The sequence below is a fragment of the Rhinoraja longicauda genome, chromosome 37, assembly GCF_053455715.1.
Source record: "Rhinoraja longicauda isolate Sanriku21f chromosome 37, sRhiLon1.1, whole genome shotgun sequence".
Taxonomy (NCBI): domain Eukaryota; kingdom Metazoa; phylum Chordata; class Chondrichthyes; order Rajiformes; family Arhynchobatidae; genus Rhinoraja; species Rhinoraja longicauda.
The window spans coordinates 10,277,750-10,299,550 of NC_135989.1; the positions used below are offsets into that span (position 1 = coordinate 10,277,750).

The 21,801-nt window shown below is 48.7% G+C and overlaps 1 protein-coding gene across 1 annotated transcript in view; it reads right to left on the bottom strand.

The window, feature by feature from the left end:
- Positions 1–21,801, bottom strand: part of LOC144610584 (microtubule-associated serine/threonine-protein kinase 1-like) — a 128,619-nt gene that overhangs the window by 15,159 nt on the left and 91,659 nt on the right. Inside the window, 4 exon segments of the mRNA XM_078429392.1 lie at positions 7,356–7,457; positions 8,328–8,493; positions 15,440–15,572; positions 21,514–21,652. Of these exon segments, the coding sequence (XP_078285518.1) occupies positions 7,356–7,457; positions 8,328–8,493; positions 15,440–15,572; positions 21,514–21,652 (540 nt within the window).

Below are 21,801 nucleotides of genomic sequence, written 5' to 3' on the forward strand. Positions count from 1 at the left end.
AATCTCTGTAAAGCGTCTTTGAGTATATGAAAAGCGCTATATAAATAAAATGCATTATTATTATTATTATTATGGTCCCCAGATTCTAATGGATCTCACGAGGTCTAAAGGCTTCCTGAGAGGATGGAGATTTGCCGTTGCCTGGCCTTCTCTTCCTCCAACTCCATTTCTATCCCCTCCCATCTGTCTGTGGAACAGATACTTGCTGTCAAAGTAACTGGTGTCTTCCTCCGACTCAAGTGTGGGATGAATTCTGCCTTCTGCCGCAGCAGGCTATTCCAGTCCAGATTCTTGAAGAAACTGTGTTGCTTCACCTCGTAGGTTGCCGCCTAGAGAGAGAGAGAGAGAGAGAGAGAGAGATAGAGAGAAGGATCAGAGCAGAGGTTAGGTTTAAGAAGATGGGCACAAAATGCAGACTAGATCAGGCTAGATGCAGGAAAAATGTTGGGGGGGGGGTCCGAAAAATCGGGGTTGGACACGTTAGAGGCAGGAAACATGTTTCCCAATGTTGGGGGGAGTCCAGAACAAGGGGCCACAGTTTAAGAATAAGGGGGTAGGCCATTTAGAACGGAGATGAGGAAAAACCTTTTCAGTCAGAGTTGTAAATCTGTGAAATTCAACTGCTCAGAAGGCAGTGGAGGCCAATTCTCTGAATGCATTCAAGAGAGAGCTAGATAGAGCTCTTAAGGATAGCGGAGTCAGGGGGTGGTGGGGAGAAGGCAGGAACGGAGAGTACTGATTGAGAATGATCAGCCATGATCAACATTGAATGGCGGTGCTGGCTCGAAGGTCCGAATGGCCTCCTCCTGCACCTATTGTCTATTGTCTATTCCCTGCAACCATCAGGCTATTAAACACAATACAACCTCTAAATAAGCTCTAAACTAGGGGGCATGATTTTTGTCTTTGCACTATTATATCTGCTGTAAGTAAGAATGGTCATTGTTTCGTTTAGAAACATCTATATACTAAAAACTCTCGTTTGTTCGTTTGTTTGTTCCTGAACTACAGCCAAAACGGTACACGATAGCGCGACAAATTTTAGGCCCACCCTTACTCACCGTCGTCCCTTTGTGCTAATGGGAGAAGTCTCATTGAAATCAGTGTTATATTTTTTAAGTTATTCACTTTTTAAAGTTTTAAATCTATCTCCTAGGGAGGGAGGGGGGTTGGAGGGACGGGGGGGGGGGGATAAGGGGGGGGGTTGAGGGGAATGGAGTGGGGGGAGGGGAAGGGGGAGGGAGAGGGGAGAGAGGGGGGGAGGGGGAGGGGGGGGAGGGGGGAGAGAGGGTGGTGCACCAATGCAGGAGAGGTTTGGGCCCAACAGGTCCACTTGGTCTAGTGTGGCAATAAAATACTCTTGGCACCTGAACTCAACAATATTGGTTTATTTTCCCTATGGCTGTCTCAAAAATGTCCTCCATGTTGGGACTTAGAGTCATAGAGTCATACAACACACAAAACAGGCCATTTAGCCCAACTCACCCCTACCTAACTATCCCCTTTGGCCCAACATTTGATGTTTTAATTTAAAACATGCTTTGTTGTAGGGTCTCGACCCAAAACGTCACCCATTCCTTCTCTCCAGAGATGCTGCCTGTCCCGCAGAGTTACTCCAGCTGTGTCTTCCTGAAAGATCTAAAGATGCCCAAGAAAATAATCCTTTACTTTATGGCATCCTTACTTATTGCTTGAACCCTGCCCCATCGCTGCTCTGAGAGAGACGACTTCTTATAGATTCTTATGGTGGCCTGTGCCACTGTAACCACCACACATCATGTAGTTGTTATGTAACTCCAGTCCAGAACTCTCAGTTCAAGTCAAGATGGGGAAACTCTAGAAGCACTTCCAGCAATGCCTACATCCATGAATGAATACATACAAATTGTGTCTATGTTAATATTTTTCATAACTGCGTGGAAGTAAGTTAACTATCATTGGATTGACATTGGCAATCGGGCGCAGAGTTGCTGCCTTACAGCTCGAGGGGACCTCTGGTTCGATCCTGACCAAGGGTGGCTGCCTGTTATGGAGTTTTGTATGTTCTCACTGTGACCACGTGTGTTTCCGCTTTCCTCCCACTCTCCAAAGACACGCTGGTTTGTAGGTTAATTGGCTTCTGTAAATTATCCCCAGTGTAAGTGTATTGGGTGATCGCTGGTCGGCATGGGCTCGGTGGGCCGAAGGGCCTGTTTCCTGCACTGTAACTCCAAAGTTTGGGGCGGCACGGTGGCGCCAGCGGTAGAGTTGCTGCCTTACAGCGAATGCAGCGCCAGAGACTCAGGTTCGATCCTGACTACGGGCGCCCGTCTGTACGGAGTTTGTACGTTCTCCCCGTGACCTGCGTGGGTTTTTCTCCGAGATCTTCGGTTTCCTCCCACACTCCAAAGGACGTACAGGTTTGTAGGTTAATTGACTGGGCAAAATGTAAAAATTGTCCCTAGTGGGTGTAGGATAGTGTTAGTGTGCGGGGATCGCTGGGCGGCGCGGACACGGTGGGCCGAAGGGCCTGTTTCTGCGCTGTATCTCTAAATCTAAAAAAAAAAATCTAAAAAAAATCTAATGTAGAGACAAGACCATCTTCCATCTTAATTGACATTAACATAATAATTCACTATTTCAGCTGCTGTTTGCCTCAGCTTATTTAAGATAATCTCAGCGATTTAGTCCAAAGAGACTCACTTAGCAAAATCTGTACTGCATCAAGAGTGATTAGATTTGAAAATTGTGCTGAGTCTCCCTGTGAAATTTGGCTGGGGATTAACTTTGTTGAATGTGTTCGGCATTTAATGTGATCGGCATTACAAAGCTGGTAGTTGTCAAATGTGTCATGGTTGAGTCAGACGCTCTATGGAAAGGAAACGGTCTGTAATTGAGTGAGGGGAGGGAACAGATCCACCTGCCCAGAGTAACACATGGAAACATAGAAGGTAGGAGTAGGCCATTCGGCCCTTCGAGCCAGCACCACCATTCAATATGATCATGGCTGATCATCCAGAATCAGTAGCCCGTTCCTGCTTTTTCCCCATATCCCTTGATATGGGAGGAGACCCCAGTGGAGGAGACCAGGAGACCCCGGTGGTTGTGCCTATTGCAAACAGGTACACCCTCTTGGGAGCTGTCGGGGCAGAAGACGCTTCCAGTCCGAGCGGAGGACAGGTCGGTGGTTCTAATCCAGGCAAGGACACTCGACCGGGGAGACCGAAGTCAGGAAGAGCCATAGTAGTGGGTGACTCCATTGTCCGAGGTGCGGACAGTAGATTCTGTTGCGGCTGGCGGGACTCGAGGATGGTCTGTTGCCTCCCTGGTGCCAGGGTTCAAGACATCACGGAGCGGCTTCAGAACATCCTAGCGAGGGAAGGTGATCAACCGGAAGTAGTTGTGCACATGGGCACGAACGACGTCGGGAGGAAGTGGAAAGGAGATACTGCAGTGTGAGTTTAGAGAGTTAGAAAGAAGACTGAGAAGTAGGATGTCTAGGGTAGTTATCTCTGGACTGCTGCCTGTACCTCGTGCTGGTGAGGGCAGGAACAGAGAGATCGGGGATATGAATGTATGGCTGAGGGGCTGGTGCAGGGAGCAGGGATTTAGATTTCTAGACAACTGGGATCTCTTCTGGGGTAGGGGTGACCTGTACAAAAGGGACGGGTTACACCTTAACAGCAGGGGGACCAACATTCTGGCAGGCAGGTTTGCTAGCGCTACAAGTGTGGCTTTAAACTAAGTAGTGGGGGGGAGGGGTTGACAAATTGAGAATATGAAGATGGAGTTAAAGGGGAAGCGAATACAGGAGAAATTGCAAAGGACTCTCGAATCAATGGGGAGGGAAGTTCTAGAAGGGATAAGAGAGTAAAGTCAGGGCCAATTGTGACCGGTGTGAGAGGGGAGGTAAATACCGAAGTTAAAGTGTTGTATTTAAATGCGCGAAGGATAAAAAATAAAGTGGATGAGCTTGAGGCTCAGTTAGACATTGGCAAGTATGATGTTGTGGGAATCACAGAGACATGGCTACAAGAGGACCAGGGCTGGGAACTGAATATTCAGGGGTACACAACGTATAGAAAAGACAGACAGATGGGCAGAGGGGGTGGGGTCGCTCTGTTGGTGAGGAATGATATTCACTCCCTTGCAAGGGGTGACATAGAATCATGAGATGTAGAATCAGTATGGGTAGAAATGAGGAATTGTAAGGGTAAAAAGACCCTAATGGGAGTTATTAACAGGCCCCCAAACAGTAGCCTCGACATAGGGTGCAAGTTGAATCAGGAGCTAAAATTGGCGTGTCGCAAATGTAATGCTACGGTGGTCATGGGAGATTTCAACATGCAGGTTGACTGGGAAAATCAGGTTGGTAATGGACCCCAGGAAAGAGAGTTTGTGGAGTGTCTCCGAGATGGATTCTTAGAACAGCTTGTACTGGAGCCTACCAGGGAGAAGGCAATTCTGGATTTAGTGTTGTGTAATGATCCTGATCTGATAAGGGGACTTGAGGTAAAATAATCATTAGGAGGCAGTGATCATAATGTGATAAGTTGAGAGGGAGAAGGGAAAATCGGAAGTGTCAGTATTACAGTATAGCAAAGGGGATTACAGAGGCATGAGGCATGAGGCAGGAGCTGGCCAAAATTGACTGGAACGAGGCCCTAGCAGGGAAGATGGTGGAACAGCAATGGCAGGTTTTCCTGGGAATAATGCAGAAGTTGCAGGATCAATTTATCCCAAAGAGGAGGAAAGATTCTAAGGGGAGTAAGAGGCACCCATGGCTGACGAGGGAAGTCAAGGACAGCATAAAAATAAAAGGGAAGAAGTATAACATAGCAAAGAAGAGTGGGAAGCCAGAGGATTGGGACTCTTTTAAAGAGCAACAGAAGATGACTAAGAAGGCAATACGGGGAGAAAAGATGAGGTACGAGGGTAAACTAGCCAATAATATAAAGGAGGATAGTAAAAGCTTTTTTAGGTATGTAAAGAGGAGAAAATAGTCAAGGCAAATGTGGGTCCCTTGAAGACAGAAGCAGGGGAATTTATTATGGGGAACAAGGAAATGGCAGATGAGTTGAACCGGTACTTTGGATCTGTCTTCACTAAGGAAGATACAAACAATCTCCCAGATGTTCTAGTGGCCAGAGATCCTAGGGTGACAGAGGAACTGAAGGAAATTCACATTATTCTTAAACTGTGACCCCTGGTTCTGGACTCCCCAACATCGGGAACATTTTTCCTGCGTCTAGCCTGTCCAATCCCTAAAGAATTTTATATGTTTCTATAAGATCCCCTCTCCTCCTTCTAAATTCCAGTGAATACAAGCCCAGTCGATCCATTCTTTCATCATATGTCAGTCCCACCATCCCGGGAATTAACCTGGTGAACCTACGCTGCACTCCCTCAATAGCAAGAATGTTCGTCCTCAAATTAGGAGACCAAAACTGCACATAATACTCCAGGTGTGGTCTTACCAGGACCCTGTACAACTGCAGTTGGACCTCCTTGCTCCTAAACTCAAATCCTCTCGCTATGAAGGCCAACATGCCATTAGCTTTCTCCACTGCCTGCTGTACCTACAACACATCAGCAGATAGAAGAGATTTACAGCAGTACAAAACGTGGAAGCTTGGAACAAAATGCGGTAAATCTGGAAACATTTAGGAGTGGATACAATTACAACTCTCATAAGAGATTTGGACTGATGTATGGAGAGGAAGAGTTTAGAGGGATTATCGCTCAGAATGGCAACTGGGCCGACATGGACCAAGTTTGGCTTCACAGCGCCAGAGACTATGGGCCAGCAACTAACTCCCAAATAAGGGGCAAGGTGACGTCACCACCCTACGCCCCACGTGACCTCACCACCCTACTCCCCACGTGACCTCACCACCCTACGCCCCACGTGACCTCACCACCCTACGCCCCACGTGACCTCACCACCCTACGCCCCACGTGACCTCACCACCCTACGCCCCACGTGACCTCACCCAGCCAGTGGCCACGTGATCCCTCTCCACCAATGGCAGCCGCCCAGGCTGGGTGAGGGTTGCTATGCAACCTCCGTTAGGCAGCGCCCGGACCCCCGGACCTACTGGACCTACACTGTTCGGACCTACACAGTCCGGACTCACACAGTCCAGACCTACACAGTCCGGACCTACACAGTCCGGACCTACACAGTCCGGACCTACACAGTCCGTCCGGACCTACAAAGTCCGTCCGGACCTACACAGTCCGGACCTACACAGTCCGGATCTACACAGTCCGGACCTACACAGTCCAGACCTACACAGTCCGGACCTACACAGTCCGGATCTACACAGTCCGGATCTACACAATCCGGACCTACACAGTTCAGACCTACACAGTCCGGATCTACACAGTCCGGACCTACACAGTTCAGACCTACACAGTCCGGACCTACACAGTCCGGACCTACACAGTCCGGATCTACACAGTCCGGATCTACACAGTCCGGATCTACACAGTCCGGACCTACACAGTTCGGACCTACACAGTCCGGACCTACACAGTCCGGACCTACACAGTCCGGATCTACACAGTCCGGACCTACACAGTCCGTCCGGACCTACACAGTCCGTCCGGACCTACACAGTCCGTCCGGACTTACACAGTCCGGACCTACACTGTTCAGACCTACACAGTCCGGACCTACACTGTTCAGACCTACACTGTCCGGACCTACACAGTCCGGACCTACACTGTTCAGACCTACACAGTCCGGACCTACACAGTCCGGACCTACACAGTCCGGACCTACACAGTCCGGACCTACACAGTCCGGACCTACACTGTTCAGACCTACACTGTTCAGACCTACACTGTCCGGACCTACACAGTCCGGACCTACACTGTTCAGACCTACACTGTTCAGACCTACACTGTCCGGACCTACACAGTCCGGACCTACACTGTTCAGACCTACACTGTTCAGACCTACACAGTCCGGACCCACACAGTCCAGACCTACACAGTCCGGACCTACACAGTCCAGACCTACACTGTCCGGGCCCACAGTGTCCGGACCCACAGTGTCCAGGCCTACAGCGCCCCCCGGGCCTAATACGGGACAAGGGTGGTCCCGTACGGGACAAACTAAATATCAAAATGGTATTTTGATCCCGTATCAAAATACGGGATGTCCCGGTTAATACGGGACAGTTGGCAACCCTAGCAGAGCCCCAGGTTTGATCCGCACCTCGGGTGCTGCCTGTGTGGAGTTTGCATGTTCTCCCACTTAGCTGGTCCTCCGGTGACCTCCCATGTCCCAAAGACCTGCGGGCTTGTGGGTTAATTAGCTGCTGTACATTGCCCCGTGTCATGATCTCACCAACAGTGGAGTTGCCTACCTGTCCCCAGTCGGTCCAGTGGGTTGGGGTGCAGCAGGCTGGAGATAAGATGCTGGGCGTCGTCAGGGAGAGCCTCATCTCCATCAGGCCAAATAATGTCATCTGCAAACACAACAAGACGTTCAACACAAGGACCTTATGTAAGACAGGCTCCATTGCTAATCGCCTTTTATAAGGTCATAAGTGATAGGAGCAGAATTAAGCCATTCGGCCCATCAAGTCTACTCCACCATTCAATCGTTTAGTTTGAGATACGGTGCGGAAACAGGCCCTTCGGCCCACCGAGTCCGTGCCGGCCCAGCAATCCCCGCACATTAACACTATCCTACACACCAGGGATTTGATTCAGTCTGAAGAAGGGTCTCGACACAGAAGGTCACCCATTCCTTCTCTCCAGAGATGCTGCCTGGCTGGTCTATCTTTCCCTCTGAACCCCATTCTCCTGCCTCCTTCTCCCCATAACCCCTGACACCCGTACTAATCAAGAATCTATCCATCTATCTCTGCCTTAAAAATATCCATTGACTTGTCCTCCACAGCCTTCTGTGGCAATGAATTCCACAGATTCACCGCCCTCTGACCTACAAAATTCCTCCTCATCTCTATCCTAAAGAAACGTCCTTTAATTCTGAGCAAAGATACTAGAGGAGCAAGATAGACCACTCGACCCTAAAAACCGTAGTGCGTCACGGCGCCATTTTAGAAACTTGCAGAAACATTTAAAAAGAAAATAACAAAAATCTGTGAATTGATAGATGAGATATATTCTGCATTTTAATGGCATAATCACACATACTGTTCCCCCAAAACACTGATTACACTGCGAGAGGCATAACGAATGGCGGGTTTTGCTTACTAAAATGGCTCCTTTGCGTTCTACACTTCAGTATGGGCGATTTCAACGGAGTGGTCCATCTTGTACCTCTGATTCTGAGGCTACTGTGACTCAAACCTACTGTGTTGCAAACTCACCACTGATGACTTGGCCAAACAGTTCCTCTGGGGTGTCGCCAAAGAAGGGAACGCACCCCACCAGGAATTCGTACAGGATAATCCCCATCGCCCACCAGTCGACGGGCTTCCCATAGCCCTGACGAAGGATAACCTCGGGAGCTATATATTCCGGAGTTCCACACACCTGCAATGTACAGATGATGTTAGTAGTACACAAGGTTATAAGACATAGCAGCAGAATTAGGTTATTGAGCCCATTGAGTCTATTCCGCCATTCGATCTATACTTCCCTGCCAACCGCGTTCTCCTGCCCTTCCCATTACCTTTAAAATAATAATAATAATAATAATAATAATAAAGTATCTTTATTGGCATTCAAAAACATGTTTTTGGACATAATTACGTTACCCACAGTCAACAATGAGAGGCGATAAACAAGAGAGCAATTACACGCACAGTCACAAAAACACACACAGTCACAAAGGGCGGCACGGTAGCGCAGCGGTAGAGTTGCTGCTTTACAGCGAATGCAGCGCCTGAGACTCAGGTTCGATCCTGACTACGGGTGCTGCACTGTAAGGAGTTTGTACGTTCTCCCCGTGACCTGCGTGGGTTTTCTCCGAGATCTTCGGTTTCCTCCCACACTCCAAAGACGTACAGGTATGTAGGTTAATTGGCTGGGTAAATGTAAAAATTGTCCCTAGTGGGTGTAGGATAGTGTTAATGTACGGGGATCACTGGGCGGCACGGACATGGAGGGCCGAAAAGGCCTGTTTCCGGCTGTATATATATGATGATATGATATGAACCAACATAAAACAACAAGAAACATCCATCACAGTGAGTCTCCTCCAGTCACCTCCTCACTGTGATGGAAGGCCACAATGTCTTTTCTCTTCCCCTGCCGTCTTCTCCCGCGGTCAGGTTGTTGAAGTTGCCACGTCGGGGCTCCCAACATTGAAGCCCCCGCCGGGCGGTGGAAAATCCCGCGGCCTATTCCAGGCCGTGCCAGACGGTGAAAGGTCCGCGGCGGGCCGACCCAAGCCCCGCGACTCGGGGCGGGCGAAGACGCTGCCGCTGCCGGAGCTCCCGAAGTCGGCCCCCACCCAGGGACCTGCGAGCTTCAGACGTCCACGCTGCCCGCGGCCGAAGCCTCCGAAGGCGGTTCGCAGCTGCAATCGCTATTGATCTCTCCTTAGACTTTATCATGGCACAGACTCATAGAGCTATACAGCATAGAAGCTGGTTCTTCAGCCCACCTTGTCCATGCCCACTGGGCTGGTCCCAATTTGCCTCAATTTGGCCCATAAACCCTTCCCATCCACATATCTGTCCAAATATGTTTTAAAGAAGGTATCCACTTCTTTTGCTTCATTTGTTTTAGTTTAGTTTAGAGATACAGCACGGAAACAGGCCCTTCGGCCCACCGAGTCCGTGCCGACTAGCGATCATCCCGCCCACTAGCACTAGCCTACACACTACGGACAATTTACAATTTTTACCAATTAACCTACAAACCTGTGCTTCTTTGGAGTGTGGGAGGAAACCGAAGCACCTGGAGAAAACCCACGTGATCACAGGTTTGGGCTCCTTGCTCAAGGAGAGAGAGACCAGAGAAGGTGGGAGTGCAGCAAAGTTTCACCAGACTGGTTCCAGGCACAGGGATTTAGATTTAGATTTAGATTTGGAGATACAGCGCGGAAACAGGCCCTTCGGCCCACCGAGTCCGCGCCGCCCAGCGATCCCCGCACACTAACACTATCCTAGGGAGGCAGTGGGGTGGTCATGCTGGGTGGAGATACCAAGCAGATGAGGCCTATAGTTCTTCACACTCTACAAGACCAAGAGGTGTTCTTGGTGAGACATGCAAATTACTTCCCAGGGTTGGCACAGTACACACAGGCGTGATGTGTCTCTTGGCAGGGAGGTCAAATCCAAGCACTACATTGTCTAAAAGAAAGGTCAGCCATTCAGGACTGAGATGAGAAGAAATGTCTTCACCCAGAGACCAGTGATTCTTCGTACTTCTCCAGGAAGATGGCAGAGGCTCAATTGCTAAGTACGTTCAGAGATTGATGGTTCATTGGTGTACCCCGTATCAGGGTGGCTCCGTGATACTGGAGTCGAGCTGCTGCCTTACAGCACCAGAGACCCAGGTTCAATCCAGGACATCTGGCCTGTGATTGTGATCGTGCTGATGAGCAGAAATGTTATTCTTGTGGAGAATTTGGGCATATTCAGAAGGACTGCACTAAAGTCAAGTGCTATAGACAATAGACAATAGACAATAGGTGCAGGAGGAGGCCATTCGGCCCTTCGAGCCAGCACTGCCATTCAATGTGATCATGGCTGATCATTCTCAATCAGTACCCCGTTCCTGCCTTCTCCCCATACCCCCTGACTCCGCTATCCTTAAGAGCTCTCTCTAGCTCTCTCTTGAATGCATTCAGAGAATTGGCCTCCACTGCCTTCTGAGGTAGAGAATTCCACAGATTCACAACTCTCTGACTGAAAAAGTTTTTCCTCATCTCAGTTCTAAATGGCCTACCACTTATTCTTAAACTGTGGCCCCCTTGTTCTGGACTCCCCCAACATTGGGAACATGTTTCTTGCCTCTAACGTGTCCAACCCCTTAATAATCTATAGGTATGAAGTAGATGACCAGCCTTTTTTGTGAATGTGCTTTATATTCAATTGTTAATTTCTGTTTAGTCATAGATGACCTATTCTGAAAATTACCAATATTTGATCCATACAGGCTGCTGTCTGTATGTTGTCTGCTAAATTCTCCCTGGGACCACGTGGGTTTTCTCCAGGTGCTCCAGTTTCCTACCACATTCCATAGGTTAATTGGCTTCTATAAATTGTCCCCAGTGTGTAGGATAGAACTAGTGCTGGTCGGCACGGACTCAGTGGGCCGAAGGGCCTGTTTCCACGCTGTATCACTAAACTAAACTAACCAATTTTTCTCCTTGCAAAATGCTGGAGTAACTCAGCAGGTCAGGCAGCATCTCAGGAGAGAAGGAATGGGTGACGTTTCAGGTCGAGACCCTTTCTTTGTCTCACCTGTACCCAATTGTGAATCCAAAACGTTGCCCAGCCATGTTCTCCAGAGATGCTGTCTGACCCACTGAGTTTCTCCAGCACTTAGTGTCTGCACTGTTCTATGTTTATACAAAGCTGACCGGGAAAAAAAATCGCATGGGAGATCAAATTAATCCATGGCTGACATTAGAGGAGTAAATTTGGGCAGGAATAAACTTTTCAAGGGGCACTAATCCTCTCAATTTCCAACGAGCTTCAAGCATTGGCATCGTGTTCCTGACACCATGGAGGGCCGGGGTTTGAGATGAGAAACGTTTAAACCGACTCTGTAACTGGTTTTCTTTCTCGGGGGTGGATCTGGATTATTCTCGATCTTCTGCCAAGTCTCTTGTCCTTCCATTGGTGGCTGGCGAGAAGGTTAGAACAAATCGTTACGTGACCACTGGCGAAGCGGCACCCGCTGACGACTTCTCCAGCTCATTTACACAGAGGCAGCAGTGGATTGATGGCCGGCAGCTGGGAGATAATTAAAATGGGGAGCTCAGGAGCTCCTGGATCAATCCCTGACGAAATAAATTGTGAAAGTGGAACACAGCCAGCCTGTCACCTCAGAACAACACGTTAGATTTAGTTTAGTGTAGAGATACAGCGCAAAAACAGGCCCCTCGGCCCACCGGGTCCGCGCCGACCAGCGATTCCCGCACATTAAGACTATCCCACACACACTAGGGACAAGTTATACATACACCAAGCCAATTAATAGACAATAGACAATAGGTGCAGGAGGAGGCCCTTCGGCCCTTCGAGCCAGCACCGCCATTCAATGTGATCATGGCTGATCATTCTCAATCAGTACCCCGTTCCTGCCTTCTCCCCATACCCCCTGACTTCGCTATCCTTAAGAGCTCTATCTAGCTCTCTCTTGAATGCATTCAGAGAATTGGCCTCCACTGCCTTCTGAGGCAGAGAATTCCACAGATTCACAACTCTCTGACTGAAAAGGTTTTTCCTCATCTCCGTTCTAAATGGCCTACCCCTTATTCTTAAACTGTGGCCCCTTGTTCTGGGCTCCCCCAACGTTGGGGACATGTTTCCTGCCTCTAACGTGTCCAACCCCTTAATAATCTTATACGTTTCGATAAGATCTCCTCTCATCCTTTAACCTACAAACCTGTGCGTCTTTGGAGTGTGGGAGGAAACCGAAGATCTCGGAGAAAACCCACGCGGTCACGGGGAGAACGTACAGACTCCGCACGGACAGCACCCGTGGTCAGGATTGAACCCGGGTCTCCGGCGCTGCATGCGCTGTACAGCAACAAGCTTACCACTGCGCCACACGATTGCATTGCCAAGAACATTGGGGAGTGCAGAGGAGATTCAGTAGGATGTCGGCTGGATTTGAGGACTTTGCTTTTGGGGGAGAGATTGAAGAGACTGGGCATGTTTTCCCTAGAGTGAAGAAGGCCGAGGGAAGTGTAGAAGATTACGAGAAGACGTTGATCTTTTTATGAAGAAGGGTCCGGACTCAAAACATCACCTCCCCATGCTCTCTGCTTCCTCGAGCCTCCTCAATCTTTCTTTCCATGGTAGAGAGTATCATTGTAATGTGAGGGGGATAAGTTTTAAAGAGGATCTGATGGGTAAGTTTGAGAGAGTGAGCGATATCTGGAACATTGCCAGAGAAGGTATATATAAGAAAATAACTTATATAAGAAAATAACATATAAGAAAATAGGCTTGTATACACTGGAATTTAGAAGGATGAGAGGAGACCTTATCGAAACGTATAAGATTATTAAGGGGTTGGACACGTTAGAGGCAGGAAACATGTTCCCAATGTTGGGGGAGTCCAGAACAAGGGGCCACACAGTTTAAGAATAAGGGGTAGGCCATTTAGAACTGAGATGAGGAAAAACTTTTTCAGTCAGAGAGTTGTGAATCTGTGGAAGTCTCTGCCTCAGAATGCAGTGGAGGCCAATTCTCTGAATGCATTCAAGAGAGAGCTGGATAGAGCTCTTAAGGATAGCGGAGTCAGGGGGTATGGGGAGAAGGCAGGAACGGGGTACTGATTGAGAATGATCAGCCATGATCACATTGAATGGCAGTGCTGGCTCGAAGGGCCGAATGGCCTCCTCCTGCACCTATTGTCTATTGTCTCACTGCAGATGCTGGTACAAATCGAAGGTATTTATTCACAAAATGCTGGAGTAACTTGAGCCAGAGAAGGTGATGGAATCAGATACAACTACAATGTTTAAGAATTTAAGCTTAACTATGTTCAAGACCCCATTAACTATGTTCGGGAGGCACGGTGGCGCAGCAGTAGAGTTGCTGCCTTACAGCGCCAGAGACCCGGGTTCGATCCCGACTACGCGTGCTGTCTGTGCGGAGTTTGGACGTTCTCCTCGTGACCTCGTGGGTTCTCTCCGGGTGCTCCGGTTTCCTCCCACACTCCAAAGATGTACAGGATTGTAGGTTAATTGGCTTCAGTGAATTGTGGATTGTCCCGGGTGTACTGGGTGATCGCTAATGGGCCCGAACTCGTTGGGCCGAAGAGCCTGTTTCTGCGCTGTATCTCTAAAGTATAAAGTCTAAAGAGCCACTTATACATACACTTAAACACATATCCATGTTCTCCAGGGATGCTGCCTGACCCCCTGAGTTATTCCAGCACTGCTTTGAGACACTCCAGTTTCAATCCTAAAGCCTATCATGGTTTGACCCTGTTCACGTTCATTAGTTATAGGAGTAGAATTAGGCCATTCGGCCCATCGAGTCCACTCCGCCATTCAATCATGGCCGATCTCTGCCTCCTAACCCCATTTTCCCTGCTTCTCTCCATAACCCTTGACACCCGTTCTAATCGAGAATTTGTCTATCTCTGCCTTAAAAATATCCACTGATGTGGCCTCCACAGCCCTCTGTGGCAATGAGTTCCACAGATTAACTACCCTCTGACTAAAGAAGTTCCTAATCACCTCCTTTCTAAAAGCGCGCCCTTTAGTTCTGAGGCTGTGACCTCTGCCAATGGATCGTGATCTCCTTCTGACAGCTGACAAGGCTAGGCTCTATCAAGCTTACACCCCAACGGTATGAACATTGACTTCTCTAACTTCAGGTAGCCATTGCTTTCCCTGTCTCTCCATCCCGTCCCCGTTCCCAGTTCTCCGGCCACTCTCACTGTCTCCGACTACATTTTATCTCTGTTTGCGTTGTTGCTACCTTCTCCCAACTAACAATGATCCATTCTACATTTTTCTTGATCTCCATTCCCTTTGTCCTGTTTTCACACCTTACACTTCCTTTTCCATTCACTTCCTTATCAATGTACCGTCCACTCCCCTGACATCAGTCTGAAGAAGGGTCTCGACCCGAAACGTCACCCATTCCTTCTCTCCCGAGATGCTGCCTGACCCGCTGAGTTACACCAAGCTTTCTGTGTCTGACTTTAGCAGTCGTGTTCACCCTGTTGATAATTTCCAGCATTTGCATTAAGACAAAGATGAGAATCAGAGACAGTCAAAGGAAGATAAATTCCTTCTCTCCAGAGATGCTGCCTGTCCCGCTGAGTTACTCCAGCATTTTGTGTCTATCTTCAAGGCTCTATCAAAACTGGATCAAGATACAGTGCCCGGTAGAAGTTGTTGGTGTTGACGGTGTTGGTGTGGGCGGCACGGTAGCGCAGCGGTAGAGTTGCTGCTTTACAGCGAATGCAGCGCCGGAGACTCAGGTTTGATCCTGACTACGGGTGCTGCACTGTAAGGAGTTTATACGTTCTCCCCGTGACCTGCGTGGGTTTTCTCCGAGATCTTCGGTTTCCTCCCACACTCCAAAGACGTACAGGTATGTAGGTTAATTGGCTGGGTAAATGTAAAAAATTGTCCCTAGTGGGTGTAGGATAGTGTTAATGTACGGGGATCACTGGGCGGCACGGACTTGGAGGGCCGAAAAGGCCTGTTTCCGGCTGTATATATATGATATGATATGACTCTTGATGTGAGCTGAGGGAGAGGAGGACATTTGTTTCATTCTGCACCACCATTGTTAATAAAAATAACAATCAAGAATGCATTTAACGTTCTGACCTGTTTATCCAGGAACTCCCTGGCATCCTTTTCGATGTGACCCTCGTAGAGGTTTGTGGTGAGGCTCATCAGTCCTATTTTCGAGAGGCCAAAGTCCGTGAGCTTAATATGACCCATCGATGTTATCAAGAGACTGCAAGAGGAGGAAGCATCGGGTGAGTGACCTTTGCAGAACGCAATGCTTAACAAAATGTGGCTCGCCACACGTTCGCTTCCAAGATGGCACCCAACCCAGGTGACTCTGTGCATGCTAGCCAGGGAAGCAGAACTACAATCACATATAACAATCGCTCCACACTCTTAAATCTCTCTGCACACTGTAAATGGTTCGATTGTAATCGCATATTGGCTTTCCGCCGACTGGTCAGCACGCAAAAAAAGCTTTTCACTGTACCTCGCTCGGTATACGTGACAGACAATAAACTGAACAGAACACAGAGCTTGCTATGAGTTTTCAGATTGGCTCATATGGGGAGTTCAGAAGGATTTTCACGGCATGGGACCAAATAGTATCTTGCTTTCATCTGATGCAAAAATATTGATGGATTGATAAACCATGCCTGGAGGTGCCATTAGGACATGGCATAAAATCAGGCCCTTCATTTATTCCCATTGTTTAATTGAAACATACAATATAGAACAGTACAGCACAAGAACGTACAGGTATGTAGGTTAATTGGCTGGGTAAATGTAAAAATTGTCCCTAGTGGGTGTAGGATAGTGTTAATGTACGGGGATCGCTGGGCGGCACGGACTTGGAGGGCCGAAAAGGCCTGTTTCCGGCTGTATATATATGATATGATATGATATGATAAGAACAGGCCCTTTGGCCAACAATAGACAATAGGTGCAGGAGGAGGCCATTCGGCCCTTCGAGCCAGCACCGCTATTCAATGTGATCATGGCTGATCATTCTCAATCAGTACCCCGTTCCTGACTTCTCCCCATACCCCCTGACTCCGCTATCCTTAAGAGCTCTATCTAGCTCTTTCTTGAATGCATTCAGAGAATTGGCCTCCACTGCCTTCTGAGGCGGAGAATTCCACAGATTCACAACTCTCTGACTGAAAAGGTTTTTCCTCATCTCAGTTCTATCAGTGCCCAACATGATGCCAAGACCATCTCTTATCTACCAGCACATAACCCACATTGTTCCATTCCCTGCATATCTCCATCATGGTCTGGTTCGGCTCAGCCACCAAGCACGACATCCGGAGGCTGCAACGGATCGTTCGCACAGCTGAGAAGGTTGTTGGCTGTAACCTTCCCCACCATTGATGAACTGTACACTGCAAGGGCCAGGAAGCGAGCGGGCAAGATCATCTCTGACCCCTCTCACCCTGGCCATAAACTCTTCGAAGCACTTCCCTCTGGAAGGCGACTCCGGACTGTCAAAGCAGCCACAGCCGGACATAAAAACAGCTTTTTTTCCCACGAGTGATAGTTCCACTCAATAACCAAAGTCTGGAGTCTCTTTTCTGCTCTGGTTTATTTTCACCCACATGTTTAGACCGTAATGTTGTATCCTTATTGTTTTGATGTGTTTATGCTTTATTCTTAATTGTTTACTGTATGTTTGTGTTGTCATTTGTGAGCGGAGCACCAAGGCACATTCCTTGTATATGCACATACTTGGCCAATAAAGCTATTCATTCATTCATTCATTCATTCATTCATTCTATCAAAAAGTGCATCTTAATCTTGTGGATCAGCCTTACCACGGAGGACTATTTTAAATGCCTTACTAAAATCCATGTAGACAACACCCACTGCTCTACCCTTATTATTAAGGGGTTGGACACGTTAGAGGCAGGAAACATGTTCCCAATGTTGGGGGAGTCCAGAACAAGGGGCCACAGTTTAAGAATAAGGGGTAGGCCATTTAGAACTGAGATGAGGAAAAACTTTTTCAGTCAGAGAGTTGTGAATCTGTGGAATTCTCTGCCTCAGAAGGCAGTGGAGGCCAATTCTCTGAATGCATTCAAGAAAGAGCTGGATAGAGCTCTTAAGGATAGCGGAGTTAGGGGGTTTAGGGAGAAGGCAGGAACGGGGTACTGATTGAGAATGATCAGCCATGATCACATTGAATGGCGGTGCTGGCTCGAAGGGCCGAATGGCCTCCTCCTGCACGTATTGTCTATTGTCTATCATTCACCTTTGTCACCTCCTCAAAAAACTCAATCAAGTTTGTAAGACACGACCTGCCATATATAAAGCCATGATGACTGTCACTAATTACTCTTCCAAACAGGAGTAAATAATATCCAGAAGAATGCTCCCCAATAGCTTCCCATGCCACTGATGTGAGGTTCACTGGCCTATAACTCCCTGGATTCACTCTACTTCCCTTCTTAAATAAAGGAACATAGAGTCTGAAGAAGGGTCACCCATTCGACCCGAAACGTCACCCATTCCTTCTCTCCAGAGATGCTGCCTGACCCGCTGAGTTACTCCAGCATTTTGTGTCTATCATTAGCTACAGTCCTCCGGTGCCTTACCTGGGGCCACAGTTTAAGAATAAGGGAGAGGCCATTTGGAACGGAGATGAGGAAAAACCTTTTCAGTCAGAGAGTTGTGAATCTGTGGAATTCTCTGCCTCAGAAGGCAGTGGAGGACAATTCTCTGGATGCTTTCAAGAGAGAGCTAGATAGAGCTCTTAAGGATAGCGGAGTCAGGGGGTATGGGGAGAGGGCAGGAACGGGGTACTGTTTGTGGATGATCAGCCATGATCACATTGAATGGCGGTGCTGGCTCGAAGGGCCGAATGGCCTCCTCCTGCACCTATTGTCTATTGGAGAAGATGCTCTTGCCTTGCCTCTCTCAATAACCTTGATAAGTCCCATCAGGTCCTGGGGATTTATCCACCGTAATGCCCTTCAAGAGCCCCAACACCTTCTCCTTCATCTCAAACTACCCTTGGATATTCGTAGTTTTCCACACTGTTCTCCTAGTCCTTCATGTCCTTCTCCTTAGTGACAACAGATGCAGAGTCCTCTAGAGTTTAGTATCTCGCCCCTCATCTCCAGGCTCCAAGCACAAATACACTTCTTGATCCTTGTTTGGTCCTACTTTCTCTCGCTGGTTAATCTCTAGGTTAATTCCCGGAATCACTAGGTTAATTCCCGGAATCACTAGGTTAATTCCCGGAATCACTAGGTTAATTCCAGGAATGGCGGGACTGTCGTATGTTGAAAGGCTGGAGCGATTGGGCTTGTATACACTGGAATTTAGAAAGGATGAGGGGGGATCTTATTGAAACATATAAGATAATTAGGGGATTGGACACATTAGAGGCAGGAAACATGTTCCCAATGTTGGGGGAGTCCAGAACCAGGGGCCACAGTTTAAGAATAAGGGGTAGGCCATTTAGAACGGAGATGAGGAAGAACTTTTTCAGTCAGAGAGTGGTGAAGGTGTGGAATTCTCTGCATCAGAAGGCAGTGGAGGCCAGTTCGTTGGATGCTTTCAAGAGAGAGCTGGATAGAGCTCTTAAGGATAGCGGAGTGAGGGGGTATGGGGAGAAGGCAGGAACGGGGTACTGATTGAGAGTGATCAGCCATGATCGCATTGAATGGCGGTGCTGGCTCGAAGGGCTGAATGGCCTACTCCTGCACCTATTGTCTATTGTCTATTGTCTATCTCGTGTTTTTATTATAGGTCTAAAAATCTTTGGGATTCTCTTTGATCTGACACCAAAGCTATTTCATGGCTCGCTTTGGCCCCTCTAATCATTGGCTTGAGTTCTTTCTTTCTTTATATTCCTCAAAGGTCCTATCTGATACCATCCTCTTTTCCATTTCTTTTTGACCAAATTTGCAACCTCGTTTGCCATCCAAGGTTCCCTGACTTTGCCATCCTTCTCCCCCCCCTCAACGTTGCGACATGTCGGTTCTGAGTTTCAGTCAACAATTGAAAGGTTCAATCAATATTTTATTCACATACTGCGGGATTGTGATGAAGCATAATGTCCCATTCACTTACGGCCGAGGATACTGTGGGGCCGTCTACACCGATCAGCCAAAACATTATGACCTGATGAACCAAAACATTAAGACCACCTGCCCAATATGCTGTTGGTCCTCGGTGTGCAGCCCCATACGCAGCAGGGTGCGATGCACTGTGTATTGTGACACATTCCTCCCGTGACCACCATTAAGATTTTCCGTGACCTGTGCCACAGTCGACCTTCAGTCGGTTCGGACCAGACGGGATAACCTTCGTTTCCCTCGCGCATCGATGAGCCTTGGGCGCCCAACACCCTGTCTGTTGCCGGTTTGTGGTTTGTCCCTCCTCGGACCACTGACGGTCGGTACTCACCACTGCTGACCGGGAGCACCCCACAAGCCTTGCCGTTTCAGAGATGCTCTGACCCAGTCGTCTGGCCAGAACAATTTGGCCCTTGTCAAAGTCGCTCAGGTCTTTACTCCTGCCCATTTCTCCTGCATCCAACACGTCAACTTCAAGATCTGACTGTTCACTTGCTGCCTAATATATCCCACCCCTTGACAGGTGCCATGGTAACAAGATAATCAATGTTATTCACTTCACCTGTCAGTGGTCATAATGTTTTGGTTGATCGGTGTATTACCCATTTGCCATAAAGGATTAAGTTCCCCCCCAACCATTACATCCCACCGGGATACCTGTGGAGTTTTTGTTTACAACTGCTGCTTCGTTAGATCTCCTCTGACTCTCTCTCGGTGATCAGAGAGTTGAAGCCTCAAATTACATTTCTTCCTTGAAGCTAAGTGCTAAGTGATTACAGCTCCTTTAAGCAGTAGAAGCTGTGAAATTGGCTTCACTGAGTAATTTGTTCCACACCGTCACTCCCTCAAAGTATCATTGTTACTTAACCCAATCAATAGCCACAACACCATGCAAACGCTACGGGGAGAGGGGGGTGAGGGGAAGAGGGGGGGGAGGGGAAGAGGGGGGTGAGGGGAAGAGGGGGGGGAGGGAGGGAGGGGGGGAGGGGGAGAGGGAGAGAAGGAGGGAGGGGGAGAAGGAGGGGGGAGAAGGAGGGGGGAGAGGGGGAGGGAGGAAGAGAGGGAGGAAGAGAGGGAGTAGGAGAGCGAGAGAATAGGGAGGGGGAGAGAGGGGGATAGAGAGAGAGGGGGAGACATAGGGAGATGGAGAGAGAGAGAGAGAGAGAGAGAGAGAGAGAGAGAGAGAGAGAGAGAGAGAGAGAGAGAGAGAGAGAGAGAGAGAGAGAGAGAGAGAGAGAGAGAGAGATGAGATGGAAGGGGGGGAGAGGGAGAGGGAGAGGGAGAGAGAGAGAGAGAGATGAGATGGAAGGACGAGGGGGGGAGAGGGAGAGGGAGAGGGAAGGGAGAGTGAGAGAGAGAGAGAGAGAGAGATAGATCATAAGCGAGCAGCTGGGGAAAATGTCTGCAAACCTTCTTTGTTCCCCACTATTGTTTGAACACCAGTGATGCACAAAATTGATTAGTTGGCAGTTCAAGGAAGTATGAATCCAAGTTAAAGGGAATGAAGTGGGGGAATGGGAGGGGGAGCCACCGGGAGATCAGGTTGGTTGAGACAAACTTCGTGGAGGTATTCAGCTAAAACGATCGCCGAGCCTGCGCTTGGTTTCGCCGATGTAAATACGTTGACATCTAGAGCAGCGGATGCAACAGATGAGGTTGGAGGAGGTGCAGGTGGACCTCTGCCACACCTGGAAAGACTGCTTGGGTCCTTGGATGGGGTCGAGGGGGGAGGGAAAGGGACACAAGAATGACGGGCACGCAAAAGGACAAATCAAGGCCAGCGTGGATGATCAGGGAGAGGTGGTGCCCACACTGGTCCAGAGGTGCGGACAAGGGGGTAGGAAGAGTGAAACTCCTAGAACGACTAGGGTGGGGGAGGGATGGAGAGAGAGGGGATGCAAGGTGTAGGAAGGAACTACAAACGCAGACACAAAAAGCTGGAGTAACTCACCTATCCCATGTTGCCTGACCCTTTGAGTTACTCCAGCACATTGTGTCTGTTCAGGCAGCATCTCTGGAGAGAAGGTATGGGCGACGTTTCAGGTGGAGACCCTTCAGGTTACTTTAAGCTTTAAGCTTTTAACTTACTTGTCCGGTTTGAGGTCACGATGGACGATGCCATAGTTGTGCAGGTACTCCAAAGCCAGGACGGTTTCTGCAAAATACATCTGGGCCAGGTCCACTGGCAGCGCTCCGATGTTCTTCAATAACGTTGCACAGTCACCCCCTGCAATGGGAAAAGGCACCACGGTCAAGCCGCGAGGAAACGAACAACTGTGCTGAGGAAGACAGCAGGGAAACAGGCCCTTCGGCCCATCTTGGCCACGTCCACCCAACCGTCGACGCCCGTCCACTGTGCTGGGGAAGACGCGTCTA